The sequence below is a fragment of the Lethenteron reissneri genome, chromosome 52 (assembly GCF_015708825.2).
Source record: "Lethenteron reissneri isolate LAM-NWPU_2019-01 chromosome 52, ASM1570882v1, whole genome shotgun sequence".
In the NCBI taxonomy this organism is placed as follows: domain Eukaryota; kingdom Metazoa; phylum Chordata; class Hyperoartia; order Petromyzontiformes; family Petromyzontidae; genus Lethenteron; species Lethenteron reissneri.
Window position 1 is genome coordinate 4,165,959 of NC_083830.1, and position 18,996 is coordinate 4,184,954.

Below are 18,996 nucleotides of genomic sequence, written 5' to 3' on the forward strand. Positions count from 1 at the left end.
ATCCTCGTAGCACAAGTAGCGACATATGTAGTAGTAGCTACGGGACCCGCACTTTCAAGGGCCCCGCGCTAAATGCTTTCAAGCTATCAATTCCGGTTCAGTGATTTTACACTTGCTCTATTACTATAGTACTATACTGCCTTCAACTTTTACGAACGGAGATTATTCTCTGTTTTTTAAACCCCAAAACAACCACGCAGCTGTAAATGAGATGAACAAATAATTTTTTTCTCGTGAAAGTAGCCGAAGTGGAAATAAAAAAAAGAGATGAAGATGGAAAGCGGCCAATGCAGCGTTCTTCATTTCTCAAGGCCCGCGGGGTGACTGACGGGTCGCCTGATGGCCTTTAACGCGGCCCCTGACGCAACTCCATCATCATCATCATCGTGCTACTGTCACCAACCCACAAATGGTTTCAACGGCGTGGCGGCGCTCACGCTTGCGATGTCTCATCAGCGAAAGTGGCCACCACCCCCAGCCTCCCCTCTCTGAAAATGTCGTGAAGATTTGCTGGGCTAATGGGTCCCCCCAACCCCCATGGTGCTTGTGCGTGTGTGCGAGCAGCCTCGAGATCGTCCTCGTGCTGGCTCTGCTCTTCTCCCCGAGTTCCCCATTCGCGATCGACACATCCGAGGAAGGTACATCGTGGACTTTGGTGGCCCCCCGTCCACACCGAAAACACGTGTGATCGTGTTATAAAGGGGTCCCGGGGACGTGAGACGCACCCATAGCCTTGTGCCCGGTGTCAAAAAAATAAAGAGTTAAGTAATCATTTACATTTCGATTTAAAGCTTTCGTGACTGCAGGGATTCATCTTCTTGGTTCTTTCGGTAAAGTCACGTAGAATGGAAATAATACAATAATAAAAATAAAACATAATAAAATAATTCTCACGACGTTTCAGACTCTGTCTTCTCGACAGACCTGTTCTTCACCTGAGGACGGCTGCTTGCGTTGTGGCCGAAACGTCGCGAGAATTATTTTATTATGTTTTATTTTTATTATTTTATTATTTCCATTCTACGTGACTTTACCGAAAGAACCAAGAAGATAATCATTTACATTTATAAAGCGTACTTAAACAATTGTTCTCATGGTGCTAAACAAATCTGCTCACACACACACACAAAGACAAATACAAAGATCCCCCGTATAGCCTTAACAGACTGTTGGGGCAAGTGCTGTTAGCGAGTAGCACCTACAAAAGCCGGCACGGCACACGAGAGGGAGGGGGGCCAGCACCACGCCCGACCGCCTTTGTCTCCCCAGTGGCGATGTTTTACCACACCGCACCAGGTACTCATCTGAGGCTGAGTCGACCTAGGGGAGGCCCATGAGCGGTTCAGATAATCGTCACTGGTATTGGCCGTGAGCGGAAATCGAACTCCGGTCGATGGGTTCGTAGCGCATAAACCAAAAAATAGTTTTTTTGTTGATGCTATATTTATCATTTTTATTCATTTGTACCTATCTACGTGACTTTACCGAAATACCCAAAGAATGTATTTTTTGCTTGTGTATTTTGCACGTTTCTGAAGATTCGAGGGAGCCCGATTCGACCAGTGACTTTGACAGCCACATGTCGTCCGAGTCCAGTGAACACGGAGGCGGCGGCGTCTGTGAGTTCCGTCACACGGCAGATTCTGGGGGGGCACGGGGGGGGGGGGCACGGGAGGGGGGGCACGGGGGGGTGGGGTGGGTGGCGCACCACGACCCTCGCTTGGCACGACAACTCCACGCCGCTCTTCAATAATCCGCGTCGAATTTCTCCCCCCCCCCTCCACCACCATATTTGCCACGTGTGTCTCTACGCGTAAAAGCAAATCAATTATCTACTTTTTCGAATCTTCGAACACACCCACCCCACCCCCGCCCCCCTACTAATATTCCTGCTAAAAGTCCTCTCCTTAACAAGGCATAATACATTTCGATTTAAAGCTTTCGTGACTGCAGGGATTCATCTTCTTGGTTCTTTAAAACATAATACAATAATATAATAAGATATTTTTTATTTTTTATTTTATTACTTCCCTTCTACGTGACTTTACCGAAAGAACCAAGACGAAGGCATAATAAGCCAGCTAACACGAACAGCGTGCTCTGATATCCGCCACGCTATTGATGCCCGTTTGATATGATCGCTATTGCTCCGGCTATCGCTGTTGGGGCTTTCTCCGCTGTCTTTAAAATTGTGAACCCTTCACAGGAAGAGAGATGGATAGAGAGAGAGACACTGAACCGTAGCTGTACGATACAGATGGAATCTTGATCGGAATCAGAATCTTGATTTGGTGCTGGAGGAATCCGATGAGCTATGAAGCTCTTTTTCACAGGTGTGTCGAGTATGGACCGGGGGGGGGGGGGGAGTCAGAGGGTTACAACAGCAAAACTAATACAACAACAAAGACGATAGCAGTGCAAAATAAAGACGAGAGTAAACGATATTGATTTAAAGCTTTCGTGACTGCAGGAATCCATACTCTTTGGTTCTTTCGGTAAAGTCACATAGGTAGAAAATAAAATAAAATAATTCACGACGTTTCGATTCCAACACAAGCAATCGTCTCCCCACCTGAAGACGATTGCTTGTATGGCGATCGAAACGTCGTGATCTATTAATTTCTCTACATACGTGACTTTACCGAAAGAACCAAAGAGTAAAGGTAAACAAGTCACTGAATATAAATAACCGTAATAAATACATTATATATAGATCTAAGCCCGATTTGTCAATATTGGGTACGGCAGCAACAGTGACAGCAAAATAGTCCCAGACCACACCAAGATGGCGCCACACAGCGGTAGGAGGCCCTCAATAAAATGGCCACAATGACATTGAATTATCGATAAGTGGTGCACTGACATTGAACTAAGCTATCGATGCATGGCACATTGAACTAAACTATCAATAAATGGCACATTAACATTGAACTATCGATAAATGGCACATTGATATTGAACTATCAGTGCATAACACATTGACATTAAACTATCAATAAATGGCACATTGATATTGAACAATCGATAAATGACACATTGATATTGAACTATCGATAAATGGCAGATTGACATTGAACTATCGATAAATGGCACATTGATATTGAACTATCGGTGCATAACACATTGACATTGAACTATTGATAAATGGCACATTGACGTGCAACTATCGATAAAAGTAGTTGGCGGGGATGTTGTGCAAATCTCCGTAGGAAAGGAAATGCGTCGAGCCCAGGAGCGAGGCCAGTATTCGTATGAAGAGGGGAGAGTCACAAATGTTGCACTGGAAGAAGTCAACTCTGCCCTTTGCGATATGAGTAGATGGGGTAGCACCTGGAGCGGACGCTGTTACTGCGGACATCGTGAGAGAAGGTGGCACCAACTGCTGGGACAAGATGAGCAAGACCTGTTCAAGGAATCTTCTTGGTTCAGTCACGTAGAAGGAAAATAATAAAATAATAAAATAAAACATAATAAAATAATAAAAATACAACTTTATCAAATTATATTATTTTATTATGTTTGATTTTTATTATTTTATTATTTTCCTTCTACGTGGCTTTACCGAAAGAACCAAGAAGATGAATCCCTGCAGTCACGAAAGCTTTAAATCGAAATCTGTTCAAGGAATGTTTACACAGAAATGCAATGTCTCGTAACGGATGATAACAACAACAACAAAACCGGCTTGTAGAAGGACAGACCTCTCATCACGCCTGTATTCATTGTTCATGAAGATCATTGGTACGCGGATTAATGAACACATTGGAGGCAACCGATCAGGGCAGCAAGCAGGCTTTAGGAAAGATTTCTCTACCATTTGAGCACACGCATACTATCAATCAGATTCTGGTAAAGACCAACAATGAATATCGATTAGCATTGCACCTCTAGCCTTTGCTAAACCACGGAACTCATGAGAAATATAACCATTCGTCCGTCCAAATCTCTCACCAACAAAGACCTAAATAAATATTTAGGAGTAATAATATCTCTTTACGTGAAGATAGTACCGAAATACATATTAAAAGGGGATTCCAATAAAATTCGCTTACAACGAAGCAATTGACAAATGGTCCCCGCTTTAAAATTAGCGCAGCGCAACACGCGACGCTCGTGCCGCAAGGAGGCATCCGTTAACCCCGTGACCTCCTACACGCGCACCGCACTCCCCAGGTTCGCGTGCTCTTCGCTAATTCCCCTTTGTGCTTTGCCTCAGACTCGCAGAACGGCGCAAACAACGGGCCCCCGTCAAACAACAGAGGTGCGTCCGTCATCCGGCTGTCAATGATTGTCGCCGCGCGTGAGAAGATTTGAACGTTGCCCACGGTTGTTCTCGACAGCTCCCCGACCGTTGGTTGCGTCCTTCAGGTTGCACCGCGTGCTAAACGCCGTGACCCCTGGCGTTTCGCTCGGCCTGAAGAAGGCCCCAGCACGTGCAGCGAAACGTCGGACATCACGCCGAACAAACTCGTGGTGCAACCCAGAAACGTGTTGATCCTTTTGTTACTTGACCTTGCCAGTATCAGTATAGAAGAATATGTTTTACCCTATCTGGAAATACAACAGTTACATTATGAGACCTCCTTTGCCAGTAGCAAGATATAGTAATGGCGTTTTACCCGTTTATCTGGCACCAAAACTGACGTCTCGGGTGTGGACCAATTGATTTCAAGGACAGTGCATATCATTATCAGAGTTGTCTCTTTTTTTGTTTGCATTTTGACTGCTTGTGTTGTGGTTATTGCAAACATGATCCCTTGTATAAAGGTGTCAGTTTTGGTGCCAGATAAAAGGGTAAAACCCTATTACTACTTCTAATAAAACAGTTGTGCTAAGATGTTTAAACACCAAACTTAAACCTTTTGCATTAACCACATATACGAACGAGTTAGGTTCCAGAGGTCTGTTCGTAAGTCGATTTGATCGTAAGTCCAACTTTACTCCTGTCGATTACAAACGTGTTGTACGGCGTGCGTGTAGACTCAACACGGGGAATGGCTTTAAAAGTGGTAAAATCTCCTGTAGACGTAGATGCTACTGGTTCTTCATGTTCTGCAGATGTAGATGCCACTGGTTCATCACGTTCTGCAGATGTAGATGCCACTGGTTCATCACGTTCTGCAGATGTAGATGCCACTGGTTCATCACGTTCTGCAGATGTAGATGCCACTGGTTCATCACGTTCTGCAGATGTAGATGCCACTGGTTCTTCACGTTCTGCAGATGTAGATGCCACTGGTTCTTCACGTTCTGTAGATGTAGATGCCACTGGTTCTTCACGTTCAGCAAATGTAGATGCCACAGCCATCATCTATTGCACGGCAGTGGATCTTACGACTCTCGGTCCAAACGGGCAACCGGACATACGGACCAGGTTTGTTCGTATCTCTGAAAATTCGTAGGAATCCCTGTACGTACGTACGTTGAACTTCTTTCGCACCGGTACGTAGCCAACCGTGCTAACCGGTGATCCGACCAGTTCAGGTGCGTCCCCAGGCAACGCGGACAGAGCGAACGGGGCGACGAGTGTCGCAGCGGTCGCGTGCGAGCCGGCGCATCGAAAGGCCAACTGACGACATTTGAACTGAATGCCTCGGTACCCAGACGCGCAGCAGGCAGGAGCCGAGTGGGCGTTCGGAGGAGAGGGCATCGACCGTTTTGGAATTGAAGAACCGCAGCGGCCAGGTCAGTCCCCAGGCCTCGTCGACCACCGCGTCACCCATTCGCAATGGAATCTGACGGAGCCGTGTGATGTTGGACTTCAGAATGTTCGTTTGTACTAGAGGAGGAATCCGATGAGCTGTAAAGCTCTTTTTGTCACAGATGTCCAGTGAGGCTGTACGCCGTATGGACCTGAAAACTTAATTTCTCTGTACAAGATTACGGGGTAAACTGTTTGGGTTCACAGATATGGATCCCGACCCTGACGCCTGCTGTTTGGAGTTTGCGTGTCTCTCTCTCTCCCCGTGGCCGCGTGGATTTTTCTCAGGGTCCTCAGGTTTTTCCCTCCACATTTAGAATTAACATCACGCCTTTCGAGCATTTGGCTGCTATGCATTTCCACGTCAATAGCCACTTCGTTGAGCTAACGTTTATGGAAAAATAAGTTATATTTAAAAAAACTATTATTTTAAACACGCTTTTATGAAATGTACTAGTAATGGCAGAACTCCACGACTCCAGGAAGTGGCCCCGACGCTTGCCATAACGTAAGGGGCCGTGTGGTCATTTACAGCCAACGTCAGTTGACCGTGGACAATTAGACCCAAGCCGAAACATCGGGTACGGGTAGCCGGGTATCGGGTAGGGTACGGGTATCGGGTACCTGGTTGTGACCTCTGCCCAGTGGCTTCCGAACATCGGAAGGAAGAGCGTTCCAGACGGCCGCAGAAGCACATCTGAAAGGGCGCAACGCTGTGCTGGCGGGGGAAGGACAACAAACTAAACACAGAAAAAAAAGAAGTTTGTAAAGAAATGAGTTTTCAATCTAGACTCGTGCAGTGTTCATCCCTACGTAGCTTCCGAGATCCCGAGAGGCTGGGCACATCCCGCGTGATTTGGTTAACGGGCACGTCGCCGCTGTCACTGCGGCGTGGATTGTTTCCATCGCCACGCGGCTGATCTCACCGCCTCTTCTCCAGCAGCCAACGAAGCCGCAGCGTCTGTTGGGGCAGCAGCAGCAGGAGGAGGAGTTGGAGGAGGTGGGGGAGCAGGGGCAGCTGGGGTTGGCGGGACAGCGGGGGACGTGGCGCGCGATTCCACGGGAGAGCTGCAGGGAGGGATGGCGACGGACACGGCCGGAGTTGGGGGAGGGATGACGCTCGATTATACGAGTCACGGTGCAGTTGGTGGAGCCGGTGGTGCAGACGGAGGAGCCAATGGAGCTGCTGAAGGAGCCAATGGTGTAGCTGGTGGAGCCAATGGAGCTGCTGAAGGAGCCGGTGGTGCGATTGGTGGAGCCGATGGTGCGATTGGTGGAGCCGATGGTGCGATTGGTGGAGCCAATGGTGCGATTGGTGGAGCCGATGGTGCGATTGGTGGAGCCAATGGTGCGGCTGGAGGAGCCGGTGGTGCGATTGGTGGAGCCGATGGTGCGATTGGTGGAGCCGATGGTGCGATTGGTGGAGCCAATGGTGCGGCTGGAGGAGCCAATGGTGCGGCTGGAGGAGCCGATGGTGCAATTGGTGGAGCCAATGGTGCGGCTGGAGGAGCCAATGGTGCGATTGGTGGAGGAGCCAATGGTGCGATTGGTGGAGCCAATGGTGTGATTGGTGGAGCCAATGGTGCAGCTGAAGGAGCCAATGGTGCGATTGGTGGAGCCAATGGTGCGATTGGTGGAGCCAATGGTGCGATTGGTGGAGCCGGTGATGCGATTAGTGGAGCCAATGGTGCGATTGGTGGAGCCAATGGTGCGGCTGGAGAAAACGGTGGAGCTGCTGGAGGAGCCAATGGTGCGGCTGACGAATCCGGTGGTTTCGTGGCGGGTCATGGAGGTAAGTCCGTCACAAAGGGCCCACGGTTTCTCGGGTGGAAAACGTGCAGTCCTGGCATTTGCCCACTCATCACCTCTGCCCTCCATTCCCTCACCACCTCTCCCCCCTCTACTTCATTCACATATCCCAACATTAACGCAGAGGGCTACTGGCGTGACGCGTTCGCGAACCTTCCAATCTGTCCAATTTCTCGTGAGCACGTGGGTGGCATTGTCTCCGTCGCCAATGAAACGGCGTGAATTGCCAAGCGAGTGATGGGTTTGACCGACCAACGCGCGGCACGACGCGTGACTGATTGTCCCTTCGGCATCTGAATCTGGCCCGTGCCGCCACTGCACCCCGCGTTGTGGCCTTTCTCCCACCAGGCCATTTTGGAGGTGCGGAGGCGACGGCCGATGGAGCGATGGGATATGGGAACGCGGGGCCCATCGTAGACAATTTCGGTAAGTCACTACCCGGCGGTTTGAAACCGTTGGGCCCAATGTTGGCCCAACGTGGGTAAACAACCACAGCAAGACTGCTGTGGTCATACAGTCCTCGGTTTCCACGGTGATGCAGTTTCGATCGCAACAGAAGCGGTCGTCGTCAGGCAAAGGTGATGACGATAACGACCGCTTGTTTTGCGATCGAAACGTCGTCATTTGTTTTATTTTATTTCGAACTACGTGACTTTACCGAAAGAACCAAAGAGTATGAATAAGAATTTTAATAATGGGTTCAATGGCACATTTATATTTAAGCGATATAACCGTCAAAATTACATCTATTGTGGAATTTCAATGAAGTCAAATATATATTAGCACGTTTCGTTCTGACATTGCGGTGGATAATAGCACCTCGTATTCAAATTGTCAGAATGTCAATCGCTTTTCTTAGTTCCTCAGGGTTTTGCACAAAAAAAGTGTGCATCAATTTGGCACATTTGCTCCACGTGACAATTTTATTGGATTGACTATGCTGGGTGCTGGAGGAGATCATCTTAAAACAAGAAAAAGTCATCGCACCTACACCCGTGACGATCTAACCCAAAACAAACTCGTTCTAAATCATGGTCGCTCCTCTCTTCCTGGTACACACGGAGCGTCAGCCCAGTGTTGTTCCAGGCTAATCCCAACGTTGGCGCGTGAACTGGGCCGTGGTTACAAGTGTAGTGACGCCGAATGGAGTCACTGGAGAGCGTGCCGCTGGGAGGTTGGTAGACGATATAATTATGGGTAGCAGCCCGTTCTACCAGTTGGACCTGTGGGCAAGGCACGGAGCCACCTGGGGGGATCCAGAGGGCGGAGCCTGGCCGAGGGCGGAGCCTGGCCGAGGGCGGAGCCTGGCCGAGGGCGGAGCCTGGCCGAGGGCGGAGTCTGGCCACGCTGGGCAGGATAAAAGGCGAGCTCCGACTCACAGTCGGGGCTGCTGCCATCTGCCACTCAGCGTGCCATCGTCGTTGTGATGTTCGCCTTCTGCAAGCTGTGGGTCTGGCAGCGTGTTGGCTGTCCCGACCCGGCGTGTGGTTATCCCCCAAGGCTGTGAAGGCCGAAATAAAAGAGAGAGAGTACCTCCTACTAGTGTCTGTGAATTAGCACACTACACAAGGATGATGTAGAACCCTGACGTACCGTGTACAATACCCTCTATACGAATTAAAGAGTGTTGATTCTTACACGTGCTATACACGAAAAACTAAGCTAACCTTAAATGGAAAGGAGTATGTTGCAAACAATTTTAACCTAACAAATGACATTGCCGTATAATTACGATTGTCTTATTATGGATGATATTGTGCCATACTCTTTGGTTCTTTCGGTAAAGTTACGTAGGTATAAAATTAAATAAATTAAATCACGACGTTTCGGGCGCAACACAAGCGTCCGTCATCAGGTGGGACAACCACAGCAAGAAAACAATTTATACCTACGTGACTTTACCGAAAGAACCAAAGAGTATGGATCCCTGCAGTCACGAAAACTTCAAATCTAGATTGATATTGTGCCACTTAATGTTAATGGATCTCTGTGTGTGTGTGGGTCAGGTTACGGTGGGGATGGAGGCCAGACCCCTGGCTCGCACGACGGGATCGGTGGTGCCGGCGCTGGAATTGACGCAGGTAAAATGATGAGTGGTGAGCGGTGGTGCAGCGGTTAGCGCGACGCTGCGCTACGAACCCATGGCCAACGCCAGTGACGATTATCTGAACCGGTCATGGGCCTTCCCTAGGACGTCTCGGCCTCAAATGAGTACCTGATGCGATGTGTAAACATCGCCACTGGGGAGACAAAGGCGGCCGGGCGTGGTGCTGGCCACCCACCCCCCCGGTCTTCATAGGTGCTTGCTAACAGCACTTGCCCCAACAGTCTGTTCAGGCTATACGGGGTATCTTTGCCTTTGTGTGCATTAAAGGCTCGTGGCGTGGATGCAGGGCAGTCGCCGGGTACTACGGCAAAAATACGACGTGCGCTCAGCGATCATCTCGCGTCTCCTCTAAGTGTGCACACAATTGGAACACCTCAGCCCGGGGTTACGGCCTATGTTGGCTGCCAAATCCAAAAGTACTGTTAAACGCTGGGGATGTCAACACTCGGTAAAGTAGACTAGTACCTGTCAAATAAGATGGTACAAATATGCGTAGTTAAATCGTTTTTACATGGTTAATAACATCTTTCCAATGATTGCTCAATTTGATTTATTTTCATTGATTATTATTTTATTTCTATTATTTTTAACCTACGTGACTTTACCGAAAAAACCTGAGAGTATGCGTTTTATTATCCGTTCTTTTCCCATTAAAACGATAGTCTTATATAAGTGTTAACATTTTTGTGAAGCACGCTATATATGCACATTAGTTGGCCATTTAAAGCCCCGAGTGTGCTCGTGACAAATGTGTTGAGTGTTTTTTCGCCGAATGCACGTTGCCAGCATTTTAACCGCGCGGGTGAAACCGCTGTCTTGATTACAATTCGCTAAAGATGACCCTTTTTTTACGGACACCTCGGTGTTTTATATATATACTAGCTGTACTACCCGGCTTCGCCCGGGACTTGTATCCACCACGGCCGGCCGCCTTTGTCTCCCCAGTGGCGATGTTAATACGCCACAGCAGTTACTCGTTTGAGGCAGAGTCGACCTAGGGGAGGTTCAAATAATCGTCACCGGTGGTGGCCGTGAGCGGGAATCGAACTGGGTTCGCCGGGTTGGTAGCGCAGCGTAGCGTTAAGCACTACACCCACCGCTCCTCACACACCACACACGCACAGACACACACACAGACACACGCAGACACACACAGACAGACACACACAGACACACAGACAGCACGCTAACCACTACACTACCGCTCCCCACACACCACACACGCACACACACAGACACACACACACAGACACACACACAGACACAGACAGCACGCTAACCACTACACTACCGTTCCCCCTACACAACACACGCGCGCGCGTCCATAGGTACACATACACGCGCTTGCTGCAGACACACACATACACACACATACGCAGACACACACATACACACAAACACACATACATACACACAAACACACATACATACACACAAACACATACACAGTGACATGCGTATTCCCATCGCGGGGCACGGGACGTGCCTCCCGGCAAATCCCTCGCAAGCGATCGTACACAGATGGACAGACAACTGAACAGTACGACGTTTGGCTGGTAATTGCATCCAGCATCAGCGAAAGGACGTACTCTGAAATGGGAATTGTTGTGGTTTTACGCTTGTACACACCGGTGGGCCAAAGCAGAGACTTATGAGCGTTTTATCAACGGGACACTTTTTGACTGATTGGCCGTGTGGGGTGGTGGAGGGTTACAACACATTAATAATTAAGGCGAGCGAAAGGCAATAAAGTTATTTGTGAAGAATGGTTGCGAAAGCGTACGTGTTACAAAAAGACTCACTTTACTTAAGAAGCAGGCTAATGTGTACATGATAGACTGTCAGTACAGCCACCCAGAAATATAACCAGGCTACACTGTACATTCTAGAGTGGCAGTACGCTCAGCCAGCTTAATGAGTATTTGTTGAGTGAACATTTAAACAAATCCATTATTGGCGCGTGTGGTTTAAACATAATTATACAGTAGTTGTTTCATGAGAAATGCTAATTGTTGTGGTTTTCCGCTTGAACACACCGGTGGGCTAAAGCAGTCAAGTCTTAGTCTTTTATGAACGTGACAATTTTGTGCAGATTGGGCGTGTCGGGTGGTGGATAAGGGTGACAACACCTTAATAAATAAGGCGATCTAAACGCAATAACGTTGTTTATGAATAATGTTTGCGAAAGCGTACGTGTTACAAATTGACTAACTTTACTTCCTAACCAGGCTAATGTGTACATGATAGACTGGCAGTACACCCAGCCAGCTGAATAAGCAGGCAGCAGTCTACATAATAGACGGGCAGTACGCTAAAGCAGCTTAATGACTATTTGTACAAAGAACATTTAAAGAATCGATTATAATAACCAGGCTACAGTCTACATTATAGACTGCCAGTACACCCACTCAGCTTCATAAGCAGGCTAGAGTCTACATGATAGAGTGGCAGTACGCTCACAGAGCTTAAATAAGCAGGCTACAGTGTACATAATAGACTGTCAGTACGCTCACCCAGCTTAATGAGTATTTGTACAGTGAACATTAAAGTAATCGATTGTTGGCGCGTTGGGTTTAAAAGTAATATTAATAGCACACATTGTGGTGGGGGTGTAGTGAAGAGTAGGAAAAACTTTGATGAATTTACCTCAGAGTGGCGTGGTGGGTGTCGAGGCCTAGTAGCGTGCAAAGCCTGCGGCCTCAGCCTAAAATTGTCGACTTGGAAGAGGCAGGGTACGGGTGGCGTTCCCCCCCCCCCCCCCCTAGCGCGCCAACAATACTGTGTAATGGCTATTATTTAATTAATTACAGGAGCTTATGAAAGTGGCGAAGGCGTGGCTAGCGGTTGGCAGGGGCAACCGCCGTCCAATGAAACTGCAGCCCTTGGCGAAGGCGTCGCTAGCCGTTGCCAGGTCCAATGAAAGCGGCGAAGGCGTCGCTAGCCGTTGCCAGGGGCAACCGCCGTCCAATGAAAGTGCATATGGTCCGGAGACACACAGACACACAGACAGACAGATTCACGATTTTATATATATAGATTTGTTTGTTAAATTTCAATTCACGCGTGCGCGTGTGTGTCAGGCCACGGTGCAGACGGCGGCGAGTCGCTGGGTTTATTCGATGGACTGGGTGATGCCGGCGGTGGTGGCGCTGGAATTGATTCAGGTAGAGTCATTTAACTCGCACAAGCCACGTGGCACACACTTGCGCCTGGCGACACGATCAAGCGAACCTCGTTGCGGAGGTTCGCGGTTAGAGCCCAGCGGCCGCCCCGGTCAGTGCTGCGGGCGCATCGTCCGTCAATACGCGCCCCTCCCGCCTCACGGTGAACGTTCATCGAGTTTTCTTGCGACGTCATTCGACAATCAGCAGGCCGTCGTGTGCCTGGCGCCGCGCCTCTGAAATTTGCCACGTTTGAAAAAGACGTGCCCCGCAAATTTCTCAGCTGCTCGCGAATCGATCGTCGTTCGCCACGGTCAGTCCGCCGCTGGATAAATGTTTCTCCAAACCCCGTTAATCGCGCGATGCAACAATTCGCCTCGGACCTTGCGCAGGAGGTGATCTCATCACTCCATGTCCCCGGCAGACGTGCTCTCGGAAGCATTCCGTTCCTTGTCTGCCGCTCGCTCGTTACGCTTAGCTATCGGCCATCATCACGCGATAGCCGCGACGCATCCAGCCCGAGCACATTCGCTCACTCTTCATTTCACTCGTCATCATCACGCGCGGTCCGCAAAGGGCCATCGCGCCAAACGTGTGACATCTTGTAGCGGCGTTCGCATCAACTTCTCTTGCTGCCACACCAGTTTCTCATACTATATTGGAAAAAGGTTTACTGGCTGGCTGGCTGTTGGGAGGGATGGACGGTAATGTCCAAGAGGCGTGCGGTGTGCTGCTCGTCAAGAAATCTCGCAAACCGCGGCACAAATCCATTGCCATTGGATCTGCACGGGTGCCTACTTGGCTAGAGGAGTGGCGGTGAATTGGGTGGCGCTGTTCCCTCCTCAGCGTTCCACGGAGAAGGAGCGCAGGGTCACCCACACGACGGGTCTGGGCCGCACGGCTTGGAGGCGTTGGAGGCGGAGAGAGCCGGTGAGCTTCAAGCTTTCATATTTTGCGAGTTTTCATTGACTCCGTAATTTCTTTCCCTTTACGTACGCTCCATGCGTAGCCAACCACGCTCGGACACAACTGACTTAGAGATTCACAGACTCACACAGAGACCAATACACTTACATAGAGACCCATATACTTCCATAGACGTCAATGGAGACCCATACACTTACATAGAGACCCATACACTCCCATAGACGTCAATAGAGACCCATACACTTACATAGAGACCCATACACTTACAGAGACCCATAGACTCACATAGACGTCAATAGAGACCCGTACACTTACATAGAGACTCATGAACTTACACAGCATTCCGCACACTTACGTAGACGTACAAAGACCCATAGTCTCACGAAGCTATAATTCCCACTCATCCAAGGGGAGGGAGGGGGGGGGCGCTTTTCGGACTTCCTCCCTCCATGAGCTTCTATTCTGCACCTCTTCTCCCGAGTCGCATCCACTGACCTCACAATCCCGTTCTGCCTCATCGTTGCAAACGCCCGTTGCCTCTTAATTTTCGTCACGTGGGATGGGATTTGGGGAGGGGGTGTGAAACGGAATTCAAATGATTGCGATTCCACTTCTCTCTCACTCTCTCTCAATCGCTCAGGGATGATGATGATCGTGGATGGCCAGACGCTGACACTCGCCGAGGGAGAAGATGCCGCTGGTGTTGCTGAAGGTGAGACATGCGCACGGTGGTGCAAGTTTTAAGTCACAGCCGCAGCGCTTATCATTATCATCCCATATGTAGAGAGACAAAAATGTTTGCTGGCTGGCTGGCCACGTGACACCCAGTGCTCGGTTCTGACTGGCTGGAGGCCATGTGCTGCCCAACACTCACTTCTTTAGAAATGCCTTTTTTTCACGTTCTGTAGATGTAGATGCCGCTGGTTATTCACGTTCTGCAGATATAGATGCCATTGGTTCTTCACGTTCTGCAAATGTAGATGCCACTGGTTCTTCACGTTCTGCAGATATAGATGCCACTGGTTCTTCACGTTCTGCAGATGTAGATGCCACTGGTTCTTCACGTTCTGCAGATGTAGATGCCACTGGTTCTTCACGTTCTGCAAATGTAGATGTCACTGATTCTTCACGTTCTGCAGATATAGATGCCACTGGTTCTTCACGTTCTGAAGATGTAGATGCCACTGGTTCTTCACGTTCTGCAGATGTAGATGCCACTGGTTCTTCACGTTCTGCAAATGTAGACGTCACTGATTTTTCACGTTCTGCAGATGTAGATGCCACTGGTTCTTCACGTTCTGTAGATGTAGATGCCCCTGGTTATTCACGTTCTACAAATGTAGATGCCACCGCCGCCATCTGTTGCGCGGTGGTTGAACTTACGACTCTCAGTCCGAACAGGCAACTGGACATACGGACCGGGTTTGTTCGTATCTCTTGTAAGTGGAATCTTAGTAAGTAGGGAAGTCCCTGTAAAGCACCAGTTATCGTTTCAGCTCGCCGCCGCTAAGTCGGAGGGACAAATTCTCAAAGGCCAAAAGTGTCGCGGTTCGAGACAATGTTTCACTTGGCGCTGCGCAAAGCATCTTTCAGGACAAAATCCCGAAAGTCTTCAGAGGGGTAGAAGCCGGGTGAAGTGGGGTACGTTGACTCCTCACGCTTCTGTGCAGCGGTGTCGCCTCCAGTCTCCGCGGCTCGACAACGCGCCGCAGACGCCGGCGGCGGCAGCAGTGAATGGAAGTGGGAAACCTCACCCATACGGTGAGGTGCACTCACCCCACTCGCACTCACCCCACTCACCCCAATCGCACTCACCCCACTCACCCTCACCCCACTCACCCTCATCCCACTCACACTCACCCTACTCGCACTCGCCCCACCCACACGGCGAGGTGCACCGATTACGAGTGAATCACCCAACATCGATGGACATTGGAAATCTCGAAACTGTTTCTTCGTCCTGTCCGTGAGCCAGATTCTCTGCCAGGGATCCCGGCTCTCCTCTCCATGGAAGATAACGGAGACAGCAAGGACATCGGCTCCCAGCACGGTAGCCCATTCGCATGCCAACCTCATCACACCAATGACAAAGACGACGGCTACGAGACGAGTCCAATCCCAGAACCGGCAGCCCTGAGCCCCCCGCTCTCAGCTCCTTTTATGCTCCCGGCACGGCCTGGCTCCGCCCTGGCTGCGCCTCCCTTCTCGAACCCGCCAGCAGGTTCCAGGGGCCTCCAGATGGGGTCCTCCGTGACCCTTGCCCCAGTTCCTCCTCCCTGCCAACACCGTGCTCACGCCCTCACCGGCAGTTTGTGCTGTCTGGCCACCACAGTTGCTGCTGCCATCCACCAGCCGGCGCTATTACACTACACATACATACCTCGTATATACCTCATCACACCTCTTACATACATATCGCTGCACCCCCCCACCTTCGTCCACCACTTTTTTTGTTAAATGATTTATTAAGAAAAAATAGAGAGATGAGACACTTCTAAAGGAAACTGATAATTATTTGAAAGGGCCAGTTGTAACAGATTGTAGAAACTAATGATATCCGTTGGTTCGGATGTGTTAAATGCACAACTTAAAACACAATTTTGAAGAAGAAAAGTTAATTAAAAGTGTTTTGAATTATTCGGGAAATAAAGTGTGTTTATATTTTTTTGAAAAGTTCAATTAAAGTCCCCTGGGTACTTGGTGAGTTGTGCGAACATTTATATATTTTTTATCACATGTGGGACTATCGTTTTTCCCGTGTACATTGTCACTCACGTCAGCGTGCGGTTATTTGTTGTGAATTCAGCTGGAGGAAAAGGCAGTTCTGTTCACGTTGCAGAGTTATATCAAGACGGCATCGAGTTCAAGACCAGGCCTATCCACACAGGTAAACACACAACTTATGATCGCACAAATTTATAACGTGCAATGTCGATGTTTTCCGTCTTTTATTTTGTTCGTTGCTGTGCTCACGCAGCACCACGCAGCAATCTCCCCTGTAAAATAGCCGGGCAACTGGCTAAACGGGACAATCCATGTGTAGAGTGGTGCGCCGATTAGCGGCGACCGCAGTGGGAAATTGCGTGTGCGTAAACAGTATGGGCAAGACGGTAAGACAGTATACACGGGAACGGCCAGAGGGGGAGATAGCTGGGCCAAGGTTCAGCAAGGAGAACCATCTGGGGACTCCCGGAACCCGCTGGAGAGTTCTAGAAAGGGGGCGTGGCCCGGGCGGAGCCACGGACACGCTGGGAGCATAAAAGGGAGCGGTGAATGGGACTTGGGGTGCCAGAGGGGAATCGTCTTCGTCGTCGCTGTCGTCTTTGCCACCGCTGCGTCGACGGTGCTCGCTCTTAGTCGGCCAGGTATCTAGGAATCAGCGTCAACGTCGCTAGACTGGCAGCGTTATATAAGTGCTACCGAGTTGCAGTCGTGCGAGTGTGAGTCCCTACAGTCGATGTCTCTGGAGTCGTTACATTGCACATGTAACGAATGCGATACTGAACTCAAACTGAGTCGTACTCTTTGGGTTTTTTCGGTAAAGTCACGTAGGTAACAAATAAAATAAATGAAAACAAATAAATGAAATCACGACGTTTCAGGCGCAACACAAGCCCCCGTCATCAGGTGGGAAAGCATGGCCTACTGCTGATGCAGACTGTTTTAGAGAAAACTTCAAATCTAGAATCTAACTGAGTCGCTCTTACGGGGTCGGCGTTGTAAATGAGCGGCTTACGGGTTTGCTGCTAGTTGCGGGGGGGGGGGGGGGGGGGTTGCGGCTCGTGCCCCACAGCCGCCCTGCTTAATACTGCGCACATATCGACTAAACCAGTGGGTTCTTAACCTTTACTGCAGCCTTGCACCCCCTTTGGTTCTCAATCGGTAAAAAAAACATTGATCACTTTAATAAATACATACATTTGATGAAACAAGAGTAGCTGTACTTAACGTGCCCGTGCTGAATTTGTGTTTCGATAATCTACCTTCTAAAAAAGACCTGGCCACGTCTCGCACCCCCAGGGGGTGCGTGCACCCCATGTTCAGAGCCGCTGGACTGAACAATACACCTCGTCAAGCTGCACAGCGGACATTAAAGATTCCCTTGATACCGGCAGAGCATTTCCAGTTGCCGCCTCTCCGCCATCGGTGCGGGAACGCTCTGCCGGATGACCTTCGGCCCATCCCGTCTCACGAAACGTTCAACAAAATCAAATTTTAAAAAAACATCATTGTTTCGGGCGAACGCTCTGGTCTACGTGGTAACCTGGTCTACGATAGAACCGCGTGCGGCTCGCGAGACGCCGGTTGGCCACCGCTGCTCTCGCCGCGACATTTGACTTTTGCAGCAAAACTTATCGCGACGCGATTTGTCCCTCGCGAAAAAAGGACCCGCAATCGAGCCATGTCATGGGTTGTGTATTGCAGAGCTAGAGTCAAGCCCAGCGCCGGAGGTCGGAGGACCGGGAAACGAGGCCCACACTCCACGTACAGGCAGCACTGGTGAGCACCACACACTTCCTAAGGGATCGCTTGACATCTATCTGCAGCTAAATCAAAACCAATCTAAAGTTACTACTTTTATTGCTTTATATTATTTTATTTTATTATTTCCCTTCTACGTGACTTTACCGAAAGAACCAAGAATATTACTACTTTTTGTTTTAGTTTTACCAGGCGAGGCCACACATACAGCTCTTTTTGCAGAAGCAACATGGCCACAAATGATAGCTCAACAAAGTGGCTTATGATGTGTAAATTGATAACAGCCAAATACTCTAAACACACGTCGATTCTAAATGTGGAGAGAAAAAACGGGAGGACCCGGAGAAGAATCCACGCGTGGCACAGGGAGAAAATGCAGACTCCAAATAAACTGGCGTCAGCCTAATCTCGTTTCATCGCTGTTTCTATTTATTTATTTCCTGATGTTGAACAAAGCCTGGAGTACATTCCACGGTGACCTCTTTTTGCTCACGCTGTGCTAGAAGTTTATCAATACATTTTCTTTTGTTTTTCTACCCGAAGGCGCCGATCGCGATGAGCCAAGCGTGCAGCCGAGCACAGCAGCAGCCACGCTCGCCGAGGAAGCGATCGAAGAGAATGTGGGTGAAGACACCACCAATCACAGTAAGCCGCTCGTTCCCATATCCGCATCACGTTACGGTCAAGTTCTCTCCGAAACGCGTATTTTTTCGCGACAACGGGGTTCGCCTATTCGGGAACACTTTAGGCACAATGCGGAGCGTGCATCATTAGAACGCGCGCTATTATAACGTGGAGAGTGCACCTTT

General features: G+C 49.4%; 1 protein-coding gene across 4 annotated transcripts in view; it reads left to right on the forward strand.

Annotated features, from left to right (window-relative positions):
- The window catches only part of LOC133356009 (uncharacterized), a 46,956-nt gene extending 28,181 nt beyond the window's left edge, over positions 1–18,775 (forward strand). For 2 of the 4 annotated variants that reach the window (XM_061573499.1, XM_061573502.1), the window contains exons 3-17: positions 565–638; positions 1,539–1,619; positions 4,217–4,261; positions 5,605–5,685; positions 6,642–7,493; positions 7,859–7,936; positions 9,517–9,591; positions 12,698–12,781; positions 13,625–13,708; positions 14,346–14,417; positions 15,376–15,466; positions 15,681–15,755; positions 16,545–16,592; positions 18,131–18,205; positions 18,731–18,775. In XM_061573499.1, the coding sequence (XP_061429483.1) occupies positions 565–638; positions 1,539–1,619; positions 4,217–4,261; positions 5,605–5,685; positions 6,642–7,493; positions 7,859–7,936; positions 9,517–9,591; positions 12,698–12,781; positions 13,625–13,708; positions 14,346–14,417; positions 15,376–15,466; positions 15,681–15,723 (1,660 nt within the window). In that variant the 3' untranslated portion in view covers positions 15,724–15,755; positions 16,545–16,592; positions 18,131–18,205; positions 18,731–18,775. Of the gene's footprint in view, positions 1–564; positions 639–1,538; positions 1,620–4,216; positions 4,262–5,604; positions 5,686–6,641; positions 7,494–7,858; positions 7,937–9,516; positions 9,592–12,697; positions 12,782–13,624; positions 13,709–14,345; positions 14,418–15,375; positions 15,467–15,680; positions 15,756–16,511; positions 16,593–18,130; positions 18,206–18,730 lie in introns of those variants that run through there. The other 2 variants (XM_061573501.1, XM_061573500.1) reach the window with 2 other exon arrangements.
- The last annotated feature ends 221 nt before the right edge of the window (positions 18,776–18,996 follow it).